This window comes from Falco punctatus (genome assembly GCF_963210335.1).
Source record: "Falco punctatus genome assembly, chromosome: 6".
Lineage (NCBI taxonomy): Eukaryota > Metazoa > Chordata > Aves > Falconiformes > Falconidae > Falco > Falco punctatus.
This window is the reverse complement of record NC_137585.1, coordinates 54,300,970-54,326,333: the sequence shown is the minus strand read 5'-3', so window position 1 is coordinate 54,326,333 and position 25,364 is coordinate 54,300,970. Positions and strand designations below refer to the sequence as shown.

General features: G+C 36.8%; 1 protein-coding gene across 4 annotated transcripts in view; it reads right to left on the bottom strand.

Annotated features, from left to right (window-relative positions):
• The window catches only part of USP15 (ubiquitin specific peptidase 15), a 70,441-nt gene that overhangs the window by 30,853 nt on the left and 14,224 nt on the right, over nucleotides 1-25,364 (bottom strand). For all 4 annotated transcript variants that reach the window (XR_013928674.1, XM_080390748.1, XM_080390746.1 and 1 more), the window contains exons 2-6: nucleotides 23,112-23,239; nucleotides 18,200-18,330; nucleotides 15,418-15,544; nucleotides 10,809-10,954; nucleotides 7,219-7,280 (exon numbers count right to left, since the gene is read on the bottom strand). Coding sequence is in view for 3 of the 4 variants with exons in the window: in XM_080390748.1 (XP_080246874.1) it covers nucleotides 7,219-7,280; nucleotides 10,809-10,954; nucleotides 15,418-15,544; nucleotides 18,200-18,330; nucleotides 23,112-23,239 (594 nt within the window). In the remaining variant the exon portion in view is untranslated. The remainder of the gene's footprint in view (nucleotides 1-7,218; nucleotides 7,281-10,808; nucleotides 10,955-15,417; nucleotides 15,545-18,199; nucleotides 18,331-23,111; nucleotides 23,240-25,364) is intronic.

Here is a 25,364-nt window from a genome sequence, read left to right as displayed (position 1 = left end):
AGATACCAAGCACTTATGCAGGGATGAGGTCAGGAAAGCCAAAGCCTACCTGGTGTTAGATTTGGGAAGTGATGTGAAGGACAACAAGAAAGATTCTACATGCACACAAACAGAAAAAGGAAAACTAGGGAAAACATGACACACTACTAAGCAGGGCAGGACCCTGGCGACAAAGAACACAGAAATGGCTGAGGTAGTCAATCCCTTCTTTGTGTCCGTCTTTTCCAGTAAGATGAGTTTTCAGGAATCCCACGGCTCTTGAAACGAAAGTCTGGAGCAAGGCTGACTTACCCTCAGTGAAGGACAATCAGGTTAGGGAGCACCTGAACACAATGGAGACACATAAGACCATGGGGCCAGATGAGATGCACCAACTGCTGAGGGAGCTGGTTGATGTTATTGTGATGACACTTTGTTTTTCAAAGGTTATGCCTGACTAGGATAGGCTACAGAAAACTGGAAGAGAGAAAATAGCACTCATATCTTCAAGAGGGTAAGGGGAGAGTATCTGGAGACCTACAGACTAGTCTGCCTCATCTCAATTCCACAAAAGGTGATGGAGCAATTAATCCTGGAAACCACTTCCAGGCACATGAAAGACAAGAAGGTGGCAAGGACTAGTCAGCATGGATTTATGAAATGGAAATCTTGGTTAATGAGCCTAGTAGCTTTCTATGATGAGATTACTAGATTCGCAGATGACAGAGGAGCAATGTATTTTCTTTATACCAAATTCAGTAAGCCTTTTGATATTGTCTCCTGTAACATCTTCATAGATAAGCAGATGAAGCATCGGTTACCGTAAGTGTACAGTGAAATGGACTGAAAACCAGCAGAATGGTTGGGCTCAAATGATTTTGGCCAGTGGTACAAAGTCCAGTAGAAGGCTGGTCACTAGTGGTATCTTCCAAGGGTCAATACCAAGTCCTGTACTCTTCAAAATCTTTATTAACAACCAGAACACTGGGACAGAGCACAACCTCAGCAAGACTAGAGATGACACAAAACTGGGAGGAGGGGCTGACATCAGAGAGGTGTGCTGCCATTCAGACAGACCTCAGCAGGCTGGAGAAATGGGCAGACAGGAACCTCATGAAGTTCAAAAGAAAGCCAAAAGGCCTGCACCTGGGCAGGAATAACCCCAGGCACCAGTACACACTGGGCTGTGTCAGGGGACGGGCAACAAGATGGAAAGCAGCTTGGCAGAGAAGCACCTGGGGTCCTGCTGGACAAAAAGCCAAACATGACACAACAGTGTGTCCTTGGGCCAGCAACCATTGGGAAAAGGATTATCAGCAGGTCAAGGGAGGTGATCCTTCCCCTCCCCTCAACACTGGTGAGACACCCCTGGAGTGCCAGGTTCAATTCCGGGCTCCCCAGTACCAGAGAGACAGGGATATACTGGAGCAGGTCCAGCGAGAGGCCACAAAGGTGATCAAGGATTGCAGCATCTGACCTACGTGGAGAGGCTGAGAGTGCTGGGACTGTTCAGCCTGGAGAAGAGAAAGATCCAGAGCAATCTTACCAATGTGTAGAAATACCCAAATGGAGGGAATGTAGAAGATGGAGCGAGACCCTTCTCAGCGGTGCCCACTGAAGGGACAAAAGGCCATGGGTATAAATTGAAATAAATGAAATTACATCTAAATGTAAGATGATGTTCACAACAACAACAAAGGGATAAACTGACACTTTTTTTACAGTGAGGGTGGTCAAAAACTGGAACAGGTTGACCAGAGTAGCTGTGCAGTTTCTATCCCTGGAGTTATTAAGAATGTGCCTGGACATGGTCCTGGGCAACGTGCTCCACCTGCACCTGCTCTGAGTAGGGGGACTGAAAGAGATTATCTGAAAAGGTCCCTCCATTGTCAAGGATTGATTCTGTAAAGGTCTGGTTATAATTTGGCTAACAAAATCTAGCATTTAAAAGGAAGCTTTAGTATGTTTAACTTCTTACAAAAACCAACTAATTCAGTTAATCCTACTTCTTTGGGATGTGTGAATGAAAGGTGGGTATTTTAACATGCAGCAATAAAAAAAGAATTAATGCTCAGGGCATGTATTTGTTAATAATTTCTCAACCCTGTGTTAACTGATATTAACAAACGTGTTTGTTAAAGTAACTTGAAAATGTTGTACATTACTGATGTTTGATGTTTACCCACAGGGGCTCAGACACATGGTTACCACAGTTTAACAAGTTATTATGCATCAGCAAATGGCAGTCTAGCTCCTGACTGGCAGACAAGCTCTGACAGCTCTTGCTTTTAAAATTTAAGACATCAGAGTAAGTCCCCATTTAGCTCTATTCTCCACAATTATCTTTCTTACAGCAAAGTCAGTAGAAAGGCACACCTGTCTGCACAGCAACTGCTTCGGCGGGGTAGGGGGAGGAGATTTTAAATCTCTTGCGTAAAGATGATACTTTTCATTTCAGTAGATAAACAAAATTTTTCTTTTGAAGACTCATGGATATTTTTTTCCTAAAAAACTTGGATACACAAGCATTAAATGATTTCAAAAAGGATAGCTTAGCATCATTTATTCTTCTTTTTTCCTCTTAAAAATGTGATCCAGCTCAGAAACAAACAAAAAATCAAATGAGAGCCTTTAGTGTTTTTCAAAAAATAAAACAAAATACCATTTTGAACTAAAAAAAAATATGAAAAAATTTACCACGTGACAAACATTGTAAGAGAACATTCATTATTACAGGGAGTAAAGACTGTGAATGTGTACAGTTTCAAATTTTTGTATGGTCTAAATAAATAAATAAACGTATTCCCTTTGTTAAAGTTAACAACAGACCATTTGTAAATAGCAAAGCAGTCAGCTATTTGGTTAGGATGATTTATCCCACAGTGAAGTCGAAAATAAATGGATCAGAACTAAATCTGTTACTTGTACTATACACACAGATGTACATTAGTAATTAATTAAAAATACTTGGGTTTTACCATGTAAGAAATATTTTTTAAGAATATGATGGATCAATAGATTTAACAGTTGTTTATTAATGTTTTCCAAGAAAACAGCAAACACTACTTTTCTAAAATGAGAAGAAAATAGGTTCCTAGTTTATAGCTTCTTCATATGTTTAACTTGCTCTTATATTTGCACATAAGCGGTTAACAACTTCTTAACAAAAACCTAATAGAAACCTTGTCCCGGCTATTTATTTGGTAATTTGTGCAAGTTCAGAACTTAAGTCACTTCCTTCTCCTTGTCTCAAGTTTTAGAATCTTTTTATAGTTCAATTAAAACATAATTGGATGAAATATTTTAATTGTTGGTACAGCTTTTCCTGAACACAAGTAATATGACTTTTAGTACAGTTGCTTAAGTCACTCGAACCTTAGATTTTTTTATATCTTAGTTTCAAACATCCTCTTGATGACAATAAATTCAAATAAGGTTGATTGGTTGTTTTTCTATCTGTAGAGTACTCTCCAATAAAAAGATAAAGATATGAACAAAATTATCTGCGCAAAAATCACAAGTCTTCATTCAAGGACTGCAATCAGCAGCAACTAAGCTACCAAAGGCAACTGGGATCCATGTATGGATTAGTCTGTCACATGTATGACATCAGAGAAACAGTTACAGGAAAGACAGTATAACAAAATTTTCTGCTGAACTGCCCATTAACGTTGAGTAATAACTCTTTTGTGAGCAGATGACAGTAAAGACATTCCAGGAGAAGTCATTATGAGCTCCCTAGAAAAAAGTTTCACAGAAGCCAAGCTTCCTGAGCAACAAACATCCCAACAGCTGATACAAACAGTTGATGTAAACAGAACCTCTCAGAGTGCCAAAAATCCAGCTATTCCTAAGCATGACTGACCCTGTGCACATTTTAAGAGTGTACAACATATTCCAATACTTCCAGACAGAAAAACCCAAAACCGACAAACCCACACACAAACATTTTAAGCAGCATTAAAATATGAGACAATAGCAGGTATCATGAAACTTTAGCAGGGCTTTTACAGCAGATGTTGCAATTGCTTCCAAAATTAAGTAAATTCAGAAGTCAGAAGAACAGAACACATGAAAAATTCAAACACTGACAAGACTGGACATAGAGCTGAAATGTTAAGTTGCACAGCAGGGTCTCTGCTCCTATACAAAAGGGATCTTAAAATTTGAAATAATTTCTTCCTAGATTCTTCAGAAGGAGAGACAATTATGCTAACTAATCTTTTCACTTGCACTGTTTCATTATAATTTTAAGGGAAATAGATTTCTCATTTTTGAAACTTCCTACGCTGAACCGAGGTCCCAATTTGGCCACTTCCAAAGTAAATACGTTTTCTTGCAGTAGAAAATTATGCTCACACCTTTAATATGTTTCTCATAAAAAATTGCTAACATTCATCATCTGCAATAGGTAGAAGAAAAATTGCCAAAAGAAGCAGTCAATATGAAGATTGCTGTTATGCTTCTGGCTAACAAAAAAGAGGCAGGGAGAATGTGCAGAACATCTTACTATCTCTCATTTTCAACTCTCACTCATAGGTTCTGTTGCCATTCAGACAGACCTCAGCAGGCTGGAGAAATGGGCAGACAGGAACCTCATGAAGTTCAAAAGAAAGCCAAAAGGCCTGCACCTGGGCAGGAATAACCCCAGGCACCAGTACACACTGGGCTGTGTCAGGGGACGGGCAACAAGATGGAAAGCAGCTTGGCAGAGAAGCACCTGGGGTCCTGCTGGACAAAAAGCCAAACATGACACAACAGTGTGTCCTTGGGCCAGCAACCATTGGGAAAAGGATTATCAGCAGGTCAAGGGAGGTGATCCTTCCCCTCCCCTCAACACTGGTGAGACACCCCTGGAGTGCCAGGTTCAATTCCGGGCTCCCCAGTACCAGAGAGACAGGGATATACTGGAGCAGGTCCAGCGAGAGGCCACAAAGGTGATCAAGGATTGCAGCATCTGACCTACGTGGAGAGGCTGAGAGTGCTGGGACTGTTCAGCCTGGAGAAGAGAAGGATCCAGAGCAATCTTACCAATGTGTAGAAATACCCAAATGGAGGGAATGTAGAAGATGGAGCGAGACCCTTCTCAGCGGTGCCCACTGAAGGGACAGAAGACAACGAGCACAAACAATTCCATTTAAATATAAGAAATTATGTTTTACAGTGACAGTTATCAACCAGTGGAATGGAATTTCCAGGGACGCTGTGGAGCACCATCCTTGAAGATGCTCAAAACCTGACTGGACATAGTCCCAAACAACCTGGTTTAGGCGACCGTTCTTTGAGCAGGTGGGTTGGACCAGATGATCTCCAGAGATGACTTCTGACCTCAACTACTCTGTGATTCTGAATATTAGCTGATGTTCTGAAATGATCCTGCCCTTTTCAAGCATTATAAATGTTTCCTACTTTCCACTATTGTATATTTTGACTGTTTTAAATATTGCATTTTATTCCCTGGCCTCAGAATTTATGTTTACAATTTGTACTCTTCCAAATAAGGACTAACAAAGAGGTAGTCTCAGCAGGAACTGGTGTGAGACCACTGTGTGACCAGTGACAGAACTGTACGAACATATCTGCATGCATACTATTTGTGATGACAAACTAATATTCCCAATGCATCTCACACAGAAGACTCAAGTGTTTAGTATTTCTACCTCTTTAAACATTTGTTGGATTTTCATAAAGTTTTAAACACATGTAAAAATCTGTCCCTATTACTGCTTTTTGATAGTTTTGATTTGAATCCACTAAGTTTTGCAAACCTTGCACTGTTACAATGCATCTAAATACCAAATCCAATCAATCCTGCCAAACCTGAAAAACATCCCCCAGCTTTGCAGTAAAACTATTTATCCTCATTTGCTGGCTTACTTAAAGCCTCCTTTGACACCAGTATTCTCAGTTACCATTTTAGGTCTCCTCAGATCAAACATGTCCCAAGACACATTCTTTAATTTACATACACTCTTGAATGCCTTCCATAAAGTGGAATGGAAATTTGGCAGAATAAAAGCAGGTAAGTGCCACCACCAAGAATATCTTTCTACCAAAATTTTTTTGATCCATGATTATCTAAATTCTTTTGACCTTCAAAATTTACATCTAAAATTTGACTCAGAATTTTCATTACTAGACCTTTTTGAGGTCAGAGATTAAACCAAGTATTTTACATCCCATTCTTTCTGCTTCTGTACATTCTCAATTCTTTGTGTCATGAACAATATAATATTGCTCAGCAAGATGTTATACTAAGCTTAAATTGAGCTCAGACTTCATTAAGCAACTTAATAGAAGCCAGTGCTACAATAAAGGTGCTTGAGATAAAACACCAAAGACAAAGAATCTGTCCTTCAAATGACAAGAAATGATACTACAAAAAATGTTCTAAAACAACAGTGAACCTCAAGTATATGAATGCAGAATATCAAAAGGGATAAAAGGAACGTAAAATAAACTTTTGTAAAAGATATGCTCAAGAACCAACCAAAAGGAATAAATGCAGTTAACTATATGTAAGGTTGAGTTCATGTTAGTTTACTAGTAACTAGTTCCAACTGTTCTTCAAAACCAACAGAACATAATCTAGATTCTGGAAACAATATTAAAAAAAAGTTTATCAATCTAAATGAGAAAAAACACACTCAAGTTGTCCGACTCACTTCCCATTATCAAGGTGCTGTTGATAATGGCAGTAGGAAGAACAGAGAAGAAAAAGAACATCCTACTGTGTGAATTGATGACAGCCCAACAAAGAACAAAAGCAGCATGCTGGTAATGTAGACTGCAATTTAAATAATGCTGACGTGTAAATATTGTGCTCTGGAGATAAAAGTACAAGCTATCCATGAAAATATTTACCTATAAGAAAAATACTACGAAACTACATATATCTATGTACACCTAACAGATACGCTATGCTTTGAAACAGAAACCTAAATAAAAACCTGAACTTTTGTACCACGGGTATTTTTATCTGATTTTAAGCAGGATAACATATATCACCGGCTGAAATCAACAAAATTAAGCAACGTACATGCAGGAATTCACCATTATTATGTCATTTTCTACAATATGCAGCACTCCGAACAAATACACTATTTGGCATATTTTCAGCTAAAACATTTGAAGGCAAATTTACAACATGTAGTTTCTAAAAATGTGGGGTTTTCAAAGCAAAATAATGTGAAAATAGTTAAGCTACAGTGAATAACATGACTTGAATTCAAAACTTACTTAGGAGTTGAAGGACCTCTTGGCCATGTTCCATCCTCATTCTTCTGTTCTATCACCAGTACCTACCACAAAAAGTGGAATAAGAAAACAAATACAGATATCGTAGACTGCTTTCTGTTCCAATCTTTTTAATGGATTTATTGACATGTGATTGAGACAGAAAAAAACGATGTTTAAGTTACTATTCCCTGAGGTTCAAGAATATTTCATTCAATTACACTGCACTTTCTGCTTACTCTATTCACTTTTTTTCTCCCCGTGAATCTTGTTTTGTGCAACTTAAGGCAAGCCACTTAATCTTTTTACATCTCAACAAACCATGGATAAAATGGCAAGACCTTACCTCTCAAAGGGGTCAGAAGACAACCTGCAATGTCTAAACAGTACCTATGAACCTATAGAATCACCTGCCTACACAACCACCCTGTTACAGGACGGGTATTCCTGCAGGAATTTTGACTCACACACAACACAGGTCAGTAGAAAAAACAAACAACAAAAAAAGCCAAACTATTTTCTGCCTTGATAGCCTTAAAATCATACTTGTCTGGTTATTCCTATTTTTTGCAAAAGCATTCATTTAATATTAATTTTCCAACAGGACAGTTGGCCAGTGAAATTAATTTGATTCAAGTTGTTATTAGTACAAAAGGAAGTACAGAACACTCAGTCCTAAACACAGGCATCAAGTGCCATTTGAAACGCCTCTGGGTATTTGAGCTATCTGCCCTAAGCCGGCAGATATGACACAGGACCTACAAAAAGCTCATGCCTTTCTGGATTGACAGCTGGCATAGCTAGACCACTTGAACGGCAACGAGACTCCAACATTTAAACTGAACTTAACTCTTAATTTCCAATGCAACTAATTCCGCATAACTGTACACTGATGTTTCAGGATGCTAATTAACTGCCATGCTAAGCCTGTATGTGTCTACACAGAGACATACATTCACATATGTACTTATGCTCAAAACCTCATCCATACGTTATGCTGCCACTTGAAGTTCTAATTAAATTTTCAGTCTGAATACACTAAGACATGACATAGAATGCTAGTCTTCAATCATGACCTGCTTTCTACCTGGAAAAAGAGTAGTCTGCTATCTCTGGCCATGAAGGCTGTAAGACAGATTCTGCCATATTTCCTTCCATTTGCTCTCTGAAACTACTAAACAAAAGGAAGATTTAAATTTAAAAGTACAATAGAACCCTTAAAGGCTTACTTCAGAAACCAACTGAAAAATTGAAAACATCAATTTATACAATCACATACATAGCTTAGAATTACACAGTAAAAAATAATTAGGTTAGATAGCCTGTAATATTCAGAATAACTATTACTAGATTAGGAGGCTCAGCAAGAAAAATAACAACCTCGTGTGTCAACAAGAGCAACTGACCGAACACACACAGTCTACCACAACATTTAGCATTTTCAGGAACCATGGTTAAACTTCATTTTGAACAGTATTTGTTTTGCTGAAAGTACAGATCTTTTTGTGGCTAGATTAGGCCATGCTTGCTTCTAGTTAATGTTTCACTGGGACAGAGGCAATTTGCAAGTTACATCTTTGATGCAAACCTTTTATGGGACATGTGGGCACTTCCACCAGGACCTCTGCATTGTTAAAATTACCTGTGTAAGGGTTTAAGTGTGTGTAGCATGAAGCCAAAGGGCACTGTAGTTCAAGCTGTTACTTTGGTGCACTCATTACTTTACCTTCCATGCCATAAAAGAAAACTGAAGCACAGCATAAACACTGCTGCTAAGTAGGTTAAGTCAAGTACTTCAAGGCAAAATAAAATATTTTAATATAATCTCGCCTAGAATTACTGCCAGCAAATTTCATTCATTCATATTTGTAGTGCACCAGCATGAATTACAGTTCTTGAAAAAACATCCAACTGCATTTGAAGACTAAAGAATAAATTTAATCACCTGAAAAGTTATTCTAACAATGAAACTGTTCAATCAGTTAACATTTATATTTGTGTAGCTTTAACATCCAATATTTCTTCTTTATATTCATGCGGAAAGGTAAAAAAAGTATCTTGTAAGAAATTCTCCCATAAAAGGATTTAAAGTGATGATATAGTCTCACGCTAAAGCAGGTTTCCAAGCTCTTTTGTCTCAATAGTTCTGATCTGAAATATTTTCATTTTTTATTTCTTTCTGAAATCTGGACAGTGGAATTTTAGTAGAAGGCATTACTCTTTTAGAGTGCCTAAAAAGTTCTTCAAATTTTGCATTTCATTATAGGAACATATCCCAGATCCTAGGAATATTTTTTTTATTTTAGGTTTTTACCAAATTCAAGTCAGCAATTTAATGTTCATTTACTTCAAATTCACTAGGAGTTAAACTGTAGCGAGTTTGTGTGGCAAGGTTTCAGTAGCTGGGGGGCTACAGGGGTGGCTTCTGTAAGCAGACACCAGAAGCATCCCTCACGTCTGACAGAGCCAATGCCAGCCAGCTCTAAGATAGACTCGCCAATATTCAAGGCTGAGTCCATCAGTGACAGTGGCAATGCCTCTGTGATAGCATATTAAGAAGGGGAAGAAAAAAACATCTGTGCCAACAGGAGAGAGGAGTGAGACTAGGTGTCTGCAGATTTGTTACTCTCACAAAGGTCAAGGAAGAAGTAGGGAAGGAGGTGTTCTAGGCACCAGAGCAGAGATTCCCCTGCAGCCCATGGTGAAGCCCATGGTGAGGCAGGCTGTGCCCCTGCAGCCTATGGAGGTTAATGGTGGAGTAGATATCCACCTGCAGACCGTGGAGGACCCCATGCCAGAGCAGGTGGATGCCTGAAGGAGGCTGTGACCTGTGAGAAACCTGCACTGAACCAGGTCTGCTGACAGGACTTGTGACCCCACCGGGGACCCACACTGGAGCAATCTGTTCCTGAAAGACTGCACCCTGTGGGAGGAACCCACGCTGGAGCAGTTTGTGAAGAACTGCAGCCCATGGGAAGGCCTCATGTTGGAGAAGTTAATGGAGAACCTTTGCCCGTGGGAGGGACCCTGGCTGGAGCAGGGGAAGAGTGTGAGGAGGAAGAAGTGGCAGAAACAATGTGTGAACTAACTGCAACCCCCATTCCACATTCCCCTGCACTGCTGGAGGGGAGGAGACAGAAATTGGGAATTAAGTTAAGCCCAGGAAGAAGGCAGGCATCGGGGGAAGGTGTTTTTCTGATTTGAATGGTAATAAATTAAACTAGTTTTCCCCAAGCTGAGTCTGTTTTGCCTGTGACAGTAATTGCTGGGTGACCTCCCTGTCCTTATCTCCACCCATGAGCCTTTTGTTATATTTTCTCTCCCCTGTCTTGAGGACGGGTGTGATCGAGCAGTTTTGGTGGACACCTGACATTCAAGCCAGGGTCAAACCACCACATAAACTCATCTTTAATTCTGAAAATACACTCAAAGACTACTTCTGTTTTGATGAATTTGTTTATAAAATTCTCTATCCCTAACACAAGCTACTAGGAGGCAATTTTCATTTTAAAAAAGGAATATTCATTGGGTACAACTACATTTTCATGAGCAAAAAAATAAACATATAAAAAATAAATAATATTACACTGTACCTGTCCCTGGTATAAACCAGCATCCTGTATGGTACTGTCTGGTTTATTCAAAGGTTCAAAAGTATTACTCATGTATTTGTTCCACAATCTGGTCTCTTTTTCACCTGGAATATTGAAGATTTTTCTTATCTCTTTTTCAATTGTATCTGTTTTGAAAGGGAAAGAACACAAGTTTAGCATTTCAATACACAAACAGTATAAAGGTGAATAATGTATTAGAAAAACCTACTCTTTTGTTATATTCAAAATATGAACCAAACTGTAGCCATGCAGGTACATCATGTTGTAGGACAAGCACAAAGTTGATAGTTCACTTGCCTTTAAAATGGACAGTCAGAGTACTATTTTATTTTCTCTTGAATCTCTTAGCAAAGCAGACTAAATAAAGACAAATCAATAAATAACAGATGACAGGAGGTACCTAGGTACCCATCTACTAATTTCTCAGTGTGGTAGCATGGTAACACAGGAGTGCATGTGGGCAGGGAATGTTTAGAAGCAAGACCAGCAGCAAAACCAGGTGCAGGGAGTGCAAGTCATTCTGTTCCTCTCCCTAAATCAAACCCTTTTTTTGTTTTCACTCTTCTACTACCCATATTACAGTGCAATTAGCACTAACCAAAATATGTATGCATAAAGTTTAATTTACTTGCTAACAGAAATTAAAGACTACTTTGTAAAAATGAAGCACATAGATTTTAAAGGATAACGAAAGATTTTATGTTCCCCGAAGGATTTAACATAAAAAGGTCTACCAGCTCCTACTCTACCTGACAGAAATATAATCAGTGTTACATAATTTTAAAGCAGTATAACTATTGTCTACAACTGAAATTTAATAAGTTCCTAGTTAACTCTACTCTCCTTTTGCATAAAAGTAGTTTATTAAAGAGTTCTTAAATTTGATCTAACGTGTACAGTGCCACACAACCAAGGCTTTTTTTTTAAATTGTGATTTTTTTGTAATTGGTACACTCATAAAGCCCCAGGGCAGCCAAGTCTCATAACAGCTAACACAGAACACAAAACAAAAGTCAAAAATGTACAGTTTATTTCTGATGATTACTGAAAACACAATTACAAAAATGGCCCCTGTAAGCTATTTGAGAGACATCCCCCTGAAGTCTCAGAATAAAACACCAGCGTGTCAGCTCCTCTAGCATTCCCCTTGCTCCCATTTACTTAAGGTTATTATTTTGTCTTCCACTATGTTAAATACAAAAAGTCAAAATGAGACCTTAAGATCAAAAGTACCTTGTAAAAATCCAGCCACTGGCTTGTGAAACGCATGACAACTGGTCAATATAATATTTGTAGATATTATAGGCAACTGAATACAGTTTCCTTCTATACTAGTTAACACACATTTTAGTATGAAAGCAAGTGTTAGACTGGATCATCTGTTTCTGTAACAGAGATGATATGTAGGCAAGGTAGGTGCTTTCAACAAGGCAACAGGCTGCTACTCGATTTGTTGACTTCTCAAAAACAATCATGTACTGTCTGAATCTATTCTCAGGGATTTCAAATAACTGTATTTGAATATAAGAATTAATCTAGTCAGTAACAATCTTCCAAAAAAAATAAATCTAGATTTATCAATGACTTTCACTTAAAGAAGAATTTATGAAAGGTCATTTTTCATTATCTTATTAATGACATGGCAATTAATTATTTGAGCATTGCAGTTCATATTCTTGACAAGTACTCAGTTAACATTTATTATATTAATTTCTAACATATTCCAGCCTCACTAACAGAACTGTTATGAGACGGGAAGCATCAATCCTATCAGATGACAAGACTCTGGAAACAGCACGTTCCACTTGGTTTTGAGACTGTGAAACTCAGGTTCTTTTACATACTTCCATGAATGTAACCAATGCACACTATAATTCTTCCCTTGCCACCCCTCAGCAAGTATCACCAAAGTGCTGTCTTATGTTCTAAAGTGAAATGTTTTCTAAATGTTTCTAAATGTCTTCTAAATGAAAACATTGCATTCGAATAGGAATGGTCTGAGACATGTTGCACATGGGGTTCTCTTCTAGTAGTGTTATACACATCCCATGTTTGAGATGATCAGAACTTGGATGATGTCTAGAAAAGACAGGAAGAACTGGCCTTTAAAGATGCCTCTCACTGCATCAGCTATATAGCCACAATTTGAGATGGTTCAATTTGAGACTTAAAGGTTATGGATCCAATATAGGATATATCCTGTATCGTTAAAAATCAGATAGCTCCTCCAAAAAAATAAAAGCTGCATGATTTAATTACTATTTTACAAGACTTTGTGGAAGAGTCTTGATGAGATGCTGGAGAAATTCAGTGGATCCAAGTACAGCCTGGATCCTCAATTAATAACTGGCTTAAAGGCAACTAGTAAAATGTTAATCTGTACTACGAAACCATAATCCCACCTTCCTCAAGAAGGGAAAGGCTAGTCACAGATCCCAGAATAAATTGTCCTCAAGGGTGGCCAGTTTTACATTCTTGTATTCTGCAGTAAGTTACAGGGAAAGATGAATCAAAGCCATTTGCCAAGATAATTTACTAGCAAAAGTCCAAGAGTCCATCAGACGCAGAGCCACTGGTGTAATTTCCTACAGAGTTTATCAGCTCAGTTTTGGAATGGTTTTGTGGCATTGCAGACACAACCTGACTCCTATTTCTCCATAACAGAGGTTTCAGACAGTCTCTAAGTTTGCAACTTGTAGAGCTCTTGAATAAAGGTAGAAAAGGCCTACACACTAGCTGATGACCTAGTTTTATCATACGATCATATAATTACAACTCCTGAATGGATCATTAACTCATTTCCACTCAGAAGCCCTGATACTCTGCAGGATCTGCAACAATAACAAGATTGAAATGCTACCTGAATTACATATGTTGTCTAGCTCATTTTCTTTTTAGAATTAAAAAATCACCCCCCAAAAAGTTAGCCATCAGTTTCAAAATCAATATGCATTGCCTCCAAGGCAAAAGTCCTCAATTGCAGGAGATTCCCAAGAAATTCCAAAGACCACATTAGATGTCTACAGTACCACCCCAAGAAAATGACTGCCATTATTAGGCCTGCCTTTGTAATTATTTTTTCCAACCTTGTACTAAATTATTGACAGCCAGCTTAACTTAGTTTCTATTTGAGTGGAAAAGCAAAGGTATTCCAGGAGTAATGTGCATATGAAGCCTGGTAGGTAAATATTATATTGTGCTTGGAGTATTTAAGGTGCTCCAAAACCTTCTCTATAATAATAAGGCCAGTGTCTGGAAAGGGGCTGCCAGCGGGCCTGACTCTTTCTTATTACCCTCTATGACAATTTTCTCACAATTGTAATTCTCTCTCTGCTAAGAAAACATGCATACACCTCCAAGTAACAGTCATTCCAAAACGTCCTACTTCTGACTAGAGAAAGAAAGTAGTACAGATTAATCCATTACCTATAGCTTCAATGATACGATTAAAGTCAGTATAGCTACAAAATAACTTGTATTTGGTCTTCAGGGAAGGATAACGTTAAAATGTTTTTTCTGAGTTTCTAGGTTTGCTTAGAGAATAATTAAGTACATCCTCCCCAGTTAAACCAGATGTGAAAAAGGCCCATTAACACATGACACTGAAGCCTTGTTTTAAGGACAAATTTTGTAATTTTAAAGTTTTTTAATAATACAAACAGATGAGTACTTGTTTAACTTAAAGACTAAAATTTAACAAAATAAAATGATTCTGTTTTTAAAGCAAGCAACCTGCAAAGAATTAAATGGTGGCAAGTATAAGTTACTACCCATAACAAAGAGAAGCAAAACCTGAAAAAAATACATTGTTCTCAAAGAACATAAACAAGAGTAATGGCTGAGCATAAAGTGGCAAGAGCATACATTACAACTCTAACTGCACAAATACAGCTGAAATACCCCCAAAAATTGAGTTTATATGATCAGCAGCATCTTTGCATATGCTCTGACTGTTATTTCAGAAACAAATGTGTTACCAAAATACAGTTTCAAACAACAGCACAATACTGAAAGAGCAGGTAAAATAACTACAAATGAAGGTAACTTAGAGGCTTAATACAGCACTAATTTACTGTAAAAGATTGTGTCTGGCTGGCCACTTCACAACTCAAAGAACACTGCCTTTGTAGTTCACCTTCAGCCATTAATTTAAATAAAATTCATTCTTGTGTTTTGTAATGTACCCTTCTCTTTAAATATATATGATGACAAACAAGTGTTGGCTAATGAAAAACAAACGAAAAGACATGAAAAAAAATATTTCTTACACACCAAAAGCCAAGAAAAAGCACTATGGAATCCAATAGATAATTAAATACATCTCACTGTTCATTTCCTGAAAAGCACAAACGCCTAGAGTTAACACAGATGCCTAGATATAACACAGTTACTATTTTTTTTAACTGTATTAAAATTCCTAAATATCCCAAACTGTTTAACTTTTAATTTTGACCCAAGACTAGTCCCATCCTTTTTAATAGTTACAATACCCATCTACCATTTTACCTAGAGACTTTATTCAGAACTTGCTACAAAGTACCATTTAAACAAGTAACAATCATATTTTTTAAAAAATAGTTGTGCATACCTATTGTGTCAGCTTTACTAAATCTTCGTGTGACAACATTGTTCATGTTTCCATTTTCACAAAGCTTTAATTCTGTTAGATACACTTCTACTTTGCAGTGCTTTACAAACATACCCTGTTCAACCACCTGAAAAACAGACTGGGATCAGGTATCAGTTCAAGTATACTTTCATATACACGCTTCAAAATATTTTTGAGAACTCTTCTAGAAACTCAAGTTCAGTGAATGTAAGACAATTAATAAGTGACAAAAATGAATTACAAATTCTGCTATCACTTCTTAGAAATACAGTAAACTAAAAAGCAGTTTTTCTTCCCATGACTATGTCTTACCTGTGTGTAACAACACAACTTTGAAAGTATTAAGTACAGTGGAAATCACAAACATGCATACTTTACCAAAAGATAAGATACTTGACCAAAAGATAAAAAACACCAAAAGTTATTTTTCTTTCAAAATACATTTGTTATATGCTACTTCCTCAAAACACTAAGAACTAGTATTCACAGTTAAAGTTATCAAAAACAGAATACGTACTAATAAAATCTGGCTATCACATTTTTGAACAAAACTTACAAATCTTCCACTTATAACGTGGAATGAATAATGTTAATGAATAACGAATACATTCATTTGAAATTTCACCTACTCATTACAGTTTGTTATATGAACATTTTTGTAATGCCTATTAAAAAACAGGTAACTACACAGGATAATTTTTTTTTTTTATAAAAGTAAAATGTAGAAAAAATATTCAGGGTCACCTCTTAAATGTTTTTCCCTTTGATCTTCCAAAGTGTAACTGCAGTACTTAGTCATGTAGACTGTTCCAAAATTAACCACTGGCCTGATATGTGATACATCTGACAAATACGGTAAAAAAAAAAGCCACCAGCTAATTGCTAGCAGAGATCTGCTATCTGCTGTACAAATATAACTTGCATGCATGTGCCATAGGAAAAAAAATAAATTAGTGAATGATTTCATTGCTGTTCAGAAGTTTGACTTAGCTTTAATGACTGCCAACTATAACATTTAAATAAAAATGCATCGTCTTTTGAGCGTCTTGGTATGGTTTTCAGCTACTTGAGCAACAACAAAATAGTTGCAGTAAACAAAACTGTGCAGTATGGCCAAGACACTTCTGAGAATAAAACTGACACTGTAGTGGTAGTATTACCACATCCTACTACATAAAGACCTAACATTATTTGACATAGATCAAGTACAACATTGTACCCATTTAAAATTTGGATGCACATTTCAAAAAAGTTGATGTAAAAAAGGGGATGGAATAAAAGTACAATTTCACCTCTATGAAAAAACACTAAGGCAAACAGGAAAAAGAATCACTATCAAATAACAAAAGCATCAGAAAGAAAAATTCTGAACTGGAATATGCATCTCAGAGCATAACTGCTGTTCATATTGGCAGAAAATAACAAAGTTATGCCAGTTTACCTGGCCACTCATTACACTCCACGTATTTTTCCAGTTAGTTCCTTCCAAGTGGATAGCAAGTTACTCTAATTTCCTTTCTCTCTCCTTCCATTTTCCCCCCAGAGTGAAAAAGTTACAGAACTTTTAGTTTACCGTGATGATGGAAAAGCATTCCATCTTGAAATACATCTTCAGGAAAAACAGTAACAAGTTGGTAACAGATAAAACTTTAAAGAAGGAAAGCCATTTTAACAGCTCTTACAGAACTAGAGTAAAAGAGACATCCCTGGAATGTCTCTTCAAAAAAACCATCTCTTTTACTGTGTTAAAGAGAAAGTTAAAAAACCCCAACAAAGTACTACTATTGCTGACCAAATAAAACTTGAAGACAAAAAATTTCTTCTATAGCTAAACCTAGCATTTGAAAGGAATGGACTTCAAGTAAGCAGTCAGCATGCATGTAGTTTGACCCCAGTCATGTCACAGGAGGAAAAAAAAAAAAAAGTTACGTTTTACTAGAAGTCATATCAAACTAAATTCTCATCTTAAAATTCTTCAAGCAGTTTTTCAGGAATTAAAGATCCTTGTAACAGAAAGAATACACCCCAAGGGTCAATTTAGAAATGGCAAACATACCAAAATGCATTCTAAAACTTAAGAAATTCAGTCCAGCAAGGATACAACTGTAATCACCAATCTGAAAATCTTAAGAAATAATACAAACAAAAAAGACTGTCTGATCAACAAACTGGTAAAATGTCGTATCACCTTAATAAGGGCGGTATGTGCTGAGGCAAACAAAAATTAGTATCACGTTATTTAACAAAATGTTAATTCTTTAGTATCTCTAACTGACAGAAGGCCACAGTATCCACCATACCATGGACTATGACTTGTGCTGAGGTAATCTTTTTGTGTAAATAAAAATCTCCCTTATTAAGCTGCTGAACATAGAAGACCATGCTTATCAGAAAAGGAACTACCAACTACTTTGTCAGTGTTAACAGTATTAGCTAGGCTTTTCACTAATATAGTTAAGACAATTTTAAAGTTGTATACTTAATTACAAAAAAAGATAATTGCATTAATAGACTTAGAAGCTTCTTAAACAAGTTCTTCATTAGAGATCTTACTTCCAGACAAAAAAAGTATTATACCCTTCGCATCTTTGTTTCTCAATATTAAAAACTTAAGCCTTTGAAATCTGAATAAAAATTAGATATAGACAACTACTGCTTTAGTTGCTTTTAGATATGATCATCATAGGCCAGGACTTACAACCTTCCAATAAATTCCTGTGCAACTCCTGCATATTCACTCCAGTAGGTAACTTAACAGTACCTTGCGTGCTATTGGCTCTTGACCTTCCATCAATGTGTACCAGCTTACTAGCCTATTCCAGCCTTCAGTTGGCAAAAGGATGTAGTCCAGCTCATCAATGAGATGCTCCTTGAGAGACTGAGAATCACCATCTATAAGAGAAAGGTATTTTTACTTGAATACTGAAATTCTGTTGCTTGAGTTTTTAATGTAACATTTTTCACATAAGTAGCAAACAAAATATTTTCTGAGTCACAGTTATGTTATCAGTATTATGGTGTTCAAAGCAAAACTCTTCTGAAACCATTTAGCCAAGCTACCCAGTTCATGCACAGCACACCTATTACAGGTAGTATTCCTACACTCATGAACCCAAGTGACAACTCCATATCCTCACGCAATCATAAGCTCCTAACTTGTTATCACACGCTATCACAGCCTTCAGAGAAACCAATCCATTTCTCCACCCACTTTGCACATATTTCCCCATCACCATGGATACTTCTGTTCCATGCTGCAGTTGCATCCCTCACTGAAAATGCTGGAATGGGTAGTTACAGTAGATCCAAGGCAAAGCTTGAAGTCATTCATTCCATGCCAGACTGGGAAAATAACATGGTACAACCCTCCTAAAGGATCCCATGTGGTCCAGAAACACAGTCCCTACAAAATTCTTCACAGAGACTGCAAGATGCAGCACTTGAAACAAGCACAACTTGGCAACCTCTTTACATAAGTAGCATGCTTTTAGCTTTGGTTCAATTCCTACTACAGTAGTAAGAGAGCAGCTACCCCTATATAGGTAAGATGCGATTCCAGACCTGAGCCACTGTAAGCCTCAGACAATATGGGCAGCTGTCTTTCCATTTGGAAGTACCCAACTACAGGCCAGCAGACATCCCTCTGTACAGAGGGAGATCAAACAGGGAGACCCACACATTCAGCTCCATGAATGAATCAGGATGACAAACCTAATGATGTATAAACCCAAAAAGACTATGTATATAGAATAAATAGACTGTAATAAATATGCAGTCTATTTATTGTCATTGTCATATGTGAATGAACTGCAGAATTAATTTAAAAAAAAACAACTAAAATTAAAACTGAGCATAAAAGTAACCTTAATGTGAAATCACTTCAAGTATTGGCCTTCCCCTTGGATACTTCTAAGCAAAATGAATAGTTACCTTCATTTTTCTGCAAGGACAAAAATAAGCATGTGTTATGCACATATGAAACAATAAAGTCCTCTGATCATATTTCTGTAACTTTCTTGTTTCTCCTTTGTACAGACAGAAAACAAAGCATAATGTGACTTCAATTAAAAAAAAAATATCCTGAGCTTTAAAAAAGACACACGCAGAAATCAGAGGTCCTTTTAACTACTTTTTTTTTTTTTTTAAATAAGAATTCAACAAAACATGTTTCAAAATGACCTTTTTGGTAAGAGGGCAACACTACTGAGGACATTTAGAACTGTGTTCACTTCCTGGTGGGAAGAGTAAAACAAGATTCAGCTTACCAAGACTCTAGAATAATCTCCCTACTCTACCTACACTTGCACCTTAGTTGGTTTGAAGGATTTCTGATTTTAAGAGAAAGCACAGGGGAAAAGCAGTACTTTTTGCTTTAATTGCCCAAATGGTGAAAATATAGGCAAAGAAGGATGCACAGCTTGCTTCTGCTCCTATTATCACTGGTGCTGACTCCCTCTTTCCTTCTCCAGCAAAGCACCTTGATGTGTGAGCAAAACATGGGAGATGCATATTCTTCTTAGCTCATGTATGTCAAGCGTGCAGTATTTGTTACTGCCATTAGCTACTCAGAGATGGCAAAAAGATACTTTTTCCATAATATGCAATCTGTGCAGTTTAGAGATGACTTAATGCAGTCAAGAAGGTACAATATGGTTTGCATGCATTTCCTCCAATAAAAATTGTGAATGACTTAGTAGGAAGATCTAAACAAAGAAAACCCAACAATAAGAAAAATCCTAAAATACAGCCAGGTAAGTATTACAACTATGAAGTTATTTTAGAAAGAAGAAATAATCAAGTTCAGAAACAGCCAAAGTATTTGCTGCACTTTTAGCAAGAAAAACCACAAGAGCAACACAGAAGGCAACAAAGTGGAAGAAAACCTCAGACTTTGAATTTCACTTTGGGAGCCATAGTACATACATTTCTCAAGCAAAAAGTAAAATGGAATTTCGCATTAACATCTCAGTGAACATATAGGTAAGAAAGAATTCAGTTCTTCATGGAGATAAATATAATTATGGGACCTAAAAAATGAGACTTCAATCAATGCACCTGTTTAAAAGGTACTTTCCTTTTCCTCCCCCTCAGGCTGCTCCATCCTAGCTGTACAAGTTACAATTTTCAACAGTCAAATTTTGGTTCAACACTGTCTTGACTGATTAGGAAAAACAATTCTACATTAAAAAGCTGCATACAAGAAACATTTGCTGAAATAATTAATGACTTCTACTATCAATTCTTATTTGGCCCACTCAACACTGTGCCTGTAGTGGTACCATTGTAACTGGGAGCAAAGTGTGGGGAGAAATCCACACATACATCTTCAGGTCCACGTATCTGTTTAAAAGGTTCGTACTATATTTCTGCACTGACCTGATATTGCTACAGGAGTTTATAGTGAAAAGATACAATTTGGATTCCATTCTGTCTTTCTAAAACCCCCAACAATTTCTTCTAGCGTAAATTTTTTTCAGCACCTTGTCGCATCAAAGAAGTCCTCTGAGTCTGACAACTCAGTCCTTCATATGCAACACTGCTTTCTATAATGAACAATCAGCTATACTAATTGACTGGTTCCTGCTTGCTTTGCTATTGCTTGTGCTTTTGATAAAGTTGCCTATATATCTCTTCTTTTGAAGATGGCATGTGTGCACTCCATTACATTCAACAACATTTTTTGCATATGTTGACATTAACTGAAATCTCTATACCTGTTACTTTTCACTGCTCTCTCTTCATCCAAAAGGGATCAGCATTTAAGTAATGTAAGCATGACATACTGCTCCAGTTTCCTGGAATCAGACTTTCTTGAATTTAATAATAGTTTTCCTTATCACTGCATTACACTGCAGTATATCTGAGCAAGCATGACATTTTTAGATTATTTTATTCTTTAAATCAGATGCAAATTTTCAGACTTAACACTTAAGGACAGCAGTATGAGAGCAACTAGTGCATACTACATGCAAAAGACAGGATTAAAACCCAAGCATTTTCAGGTTCAATTTATGTAGCACAGGAAACCTAGTACAAGAGGATTTCTGCTTTGCAGCAGGTGAAGGAGACAGCTACTATCTGCTGAGCACTAATGCCCTTAATTGTAAAACTACCTTCACACAGGAACAGTAGATGTTAGACACTAATTGGATGCATGGCATCACTACCAATGCAGAGCCATAGTTTTTGCACCATGAAAGAGCAAAAAGTGAAGCTGTTCATAAAACCCAATGCTGTATTTATTTTAAAGGTGTATTAGCAGTGTCAATATGATAGAATACAGGTTTTCAGATGCTTTTAGCAAAATGGCTAACATAACTAAGTATGCACTGCTAACCCTAATATAGGCTTCATATCTACAGTAAATTTAAACATAATCTGAACATGTATGCAGATTAAGTTATAAATCATACAGATCAACTAATACTACTTTGCACATCAAGAAACCACCTTTTTTTTAAGTGGGTAGACACAGAAGAGAGAATAAGCTGATGCTTCCTCACTGAGGCTAAAAAGATCTTGCTACATCTGATTTCAACTGAAGAAGTATCACCTGAATAGGCCCACCTCACTGCAAGAATGTACAAAAAAATCCAGAAGCTCACACTTCAGAAAACAAAACACATCACTTACCTGGAGCAAAAAGACCTTTAAGTTTGTGGATGGAAGAGAACATATAGATGCATATAACAATACAGCACCTTCTTCAAAGGCACTGATACTAGTCACTGTCAGACAGGCACACTCACTCACACTGACAACTAGTGCAACATGGTATGACAAGTCCTATGAAAGAAGCAATCATCTTTAACATTTAACTTCTAAAATAATGAGATATTAATTGCACTTGAGAAGTTCTGCATGAAGAAAATCAGATTTCATTATAAACCCCATGAAGTTGTAAAGAACTGTATTACTATGTGCAAACAAATTATGCAGTACTATTACATTGCCTGTAACTGCAAAGAAGGAAACCAATTATCAAATAGATTTTGTATCCACTAGATTTTGCAGATTAATGAGACTAATGGTATTTCAACACTGGACATCAAATACAAAATTTAACCTAAAGATTAAAATACCTGGGAAAGTACTCTGAGACCTGTATGCACAAATGTGACTACAGCTGAGCAAAAGTCAGTCAGACCTGAGTAACTGTAAACAGTGACAGCGTTTAATCATAGTTAGAAGACCATAAAAATTAGGAAATTACCCTCTATCATTTCACCCCACTTTATATTGTCAATGAGCTGCTTAATACCTCTTCTTCAATTGTTGCAGAATCAAAGTAAAGGCTTGGGGCTCATTTACAAAAAGAAATCTTAGAGTTCAATGTAAAAAATGTTATTTTCAATCAACCAATTTAGTTAAGCTAAAAAAGCTATCTGTCAACTTGACTAAATTTCAACTCCCAAGGTATCCCAAAATGTCACTATAAACGAGTACATTATATTCTGTTACCATTGCAAAGAAGCTTCAATAATTTTATTTATAAAATTGTGATTTGTTAGAGAAATCTATTCCAGTTCCCTTGTCATGGTCTGAAAACAAAAAGTTTCACCTTCATATATGCTGAGATTCATTTATACGATCAACTACAAAAGACGAACAATCTGTCACAAATTTGCACTCAGCGTTAGTATTGGCTTATTGCACAAATCAGAAGCAGTTACCTTTGAGAAGTCCAGAATTATCAATAGGACCAGGGTACACATTCTGATCTCCCATCTGGTATTTGTCCCAGCTGTCAAAACCGACATATTTTTTCCACTGTTTGAACCAGCGACTATCCACTAGATACCTTAAATGGAAGAAGACACACAAGTTAATTATTGGCATGCCACTGCTTCCTACAGTGCCAATTAATTCATGTTAATGCACTTGTATTCATCAGCCTTGCAAAATGGAGAATGTTTTTCTGTCTGGTCTGCTAACCATTATCAGCATCTCCTACAAAAAAGGACTTTAACTGCTCACAATTAAAGATCCTATTAGTCACAGTGGGCAAGTACAGTTTTGCAAGACTGCCAACACAGCGTATCGGAAGTTGAAGAATGGGAAGTTCAAAAACATTTCCTGTTTTAGCATGAAAACATCAGCAGCTTTAACTCCTGTTCTCAATTTGTGAATTCAGGAGATTCCAGTTAAATCTTTATAATTAGACAGTCCCTTAAAAAATGAGAGATAGCTTTTAGTAAAATACTTTTTCTTGCTGGAGCTTTATTTATAACATTCATAATGCAAGCTGAAAAACTTTAGAACTCTTACGTCCTGTCAAGAACCAGAGTCTGTTTTCTTCCTTTGAGTCAGCATCAACACATACAGTAAATGTTCTGCTTTTGAGGCAGTACTAGATGTTCCTCCTACATATAATTATCAGCTTCACACTTCCATATAAAGGGATATCTCTAAACTCGGCTCCACAGTATTTCTACCCAAATTAAACGGTTGCCAGTCTGGATTTTACAAAGTCCAGAGATACCTACATTTATATCTTTTTGTCCAGGATTTCTTTAAGATTAAGATACACTATTTGTTCAGTGACCCTCAGATTTTATATATATGTATAATACACATTTTTTATTTTTTTTTTTTAAAAAAGGGAAACACCTTCACTGTTCCTCTTTCCTAAAAGCATCCACTGCCTTCTGTCTGGTCTGTACCAACCCTTTTGCTACTACCCTCGTATATGTCAGAGTATCATCATTATCAGGTAAACCTCATTCTTTCCTCCAGTATTTGACTACTGAACTCTGATACGCAGCGTAACAAAAATATGCTATTGAAACTTTAAGAAATCTAAAAACTTCCTGGTGATTCAAATACTAGTCTGCTAATACATATAGCTTTAATAGGCAATCATTCTGTAGGAGTTACTCATGAAAACCATGGAAAAACACAGAACAAAAACATTAGCACCCACAACTCTTGTAACCAAAGAAGTAAAAAAACATTGGTTGAATATATATTTTGCTGAATAGGTTTTAAAAAAATACATTAGTGGGGCCTTAAACTTATGCTTCTAAATGATGTAACTACAGTAAGAATTAACAAACCTAAGACAGGTAATTCTTGACGACTTTTTTCTTCTCTCAAGTACAGTTTTTCTCTCTTATACACAGAGATCAAGCCTGGAGTCAACCCCCAGAATAACTGCTTGCAACCCTCTGGTAAAGAAGGAATTACTACCAAGTTGTGCTCACTAAGTGGGATCCTTTGTAGTCAACTTATCAGGTTCTCTTCTCAATAAGCCCAAATTTTTCAGTCTGTACAGAATGTACCCTTAAGTGCATGAACCTATAGGTAAAAGTCCTTTGGAAAGTTAAGACAAAGGTGGCATTAGAAAGCTATACATAAGATCACCACAGGCTTCTGGATGCTTGATTTCTCTACATTCCTTCAAAAACATCGAAGACTAAGGTCTCAAAGGCAACTTTACAACATCTATGATGACAGCATCCTAATTCACATCATTAAGTCTTGATTTAAAATATGATTACATCAAGTTAAATAACGAGTCTATGCGCAAATTACTCCTATAGCCTTAGTTTATAACTACCCTAAGCAAACATAAATAGGTAAGGCGAGCTGTGTCTCAACTGCTATAGACACAGTTCTGCCAGCGTAAAAAAATTTCTCCCTTACTGCACCAATGCTAGCTGTAGTCTGGAGCACGTACCTTTACCACCTCATAGTGTAACACTTGGTCTTGTATCTATTCTACTATCACAACCTGTTGCTACTACTCAAGCATCATCAACTACTACAAGTTGCTCTCTCTTCTGAAATTGTTTTGTACACAACTTTCTTCTTGAACTTGCAACACACTTTTCTGAAATTTTAAACAGTTAATAAAGCAGTCAGAAAACAGCTTCAAACTGCTTTCTGAACTAAAACTATACTGAAAAAAAATTCAGTTTTAAACA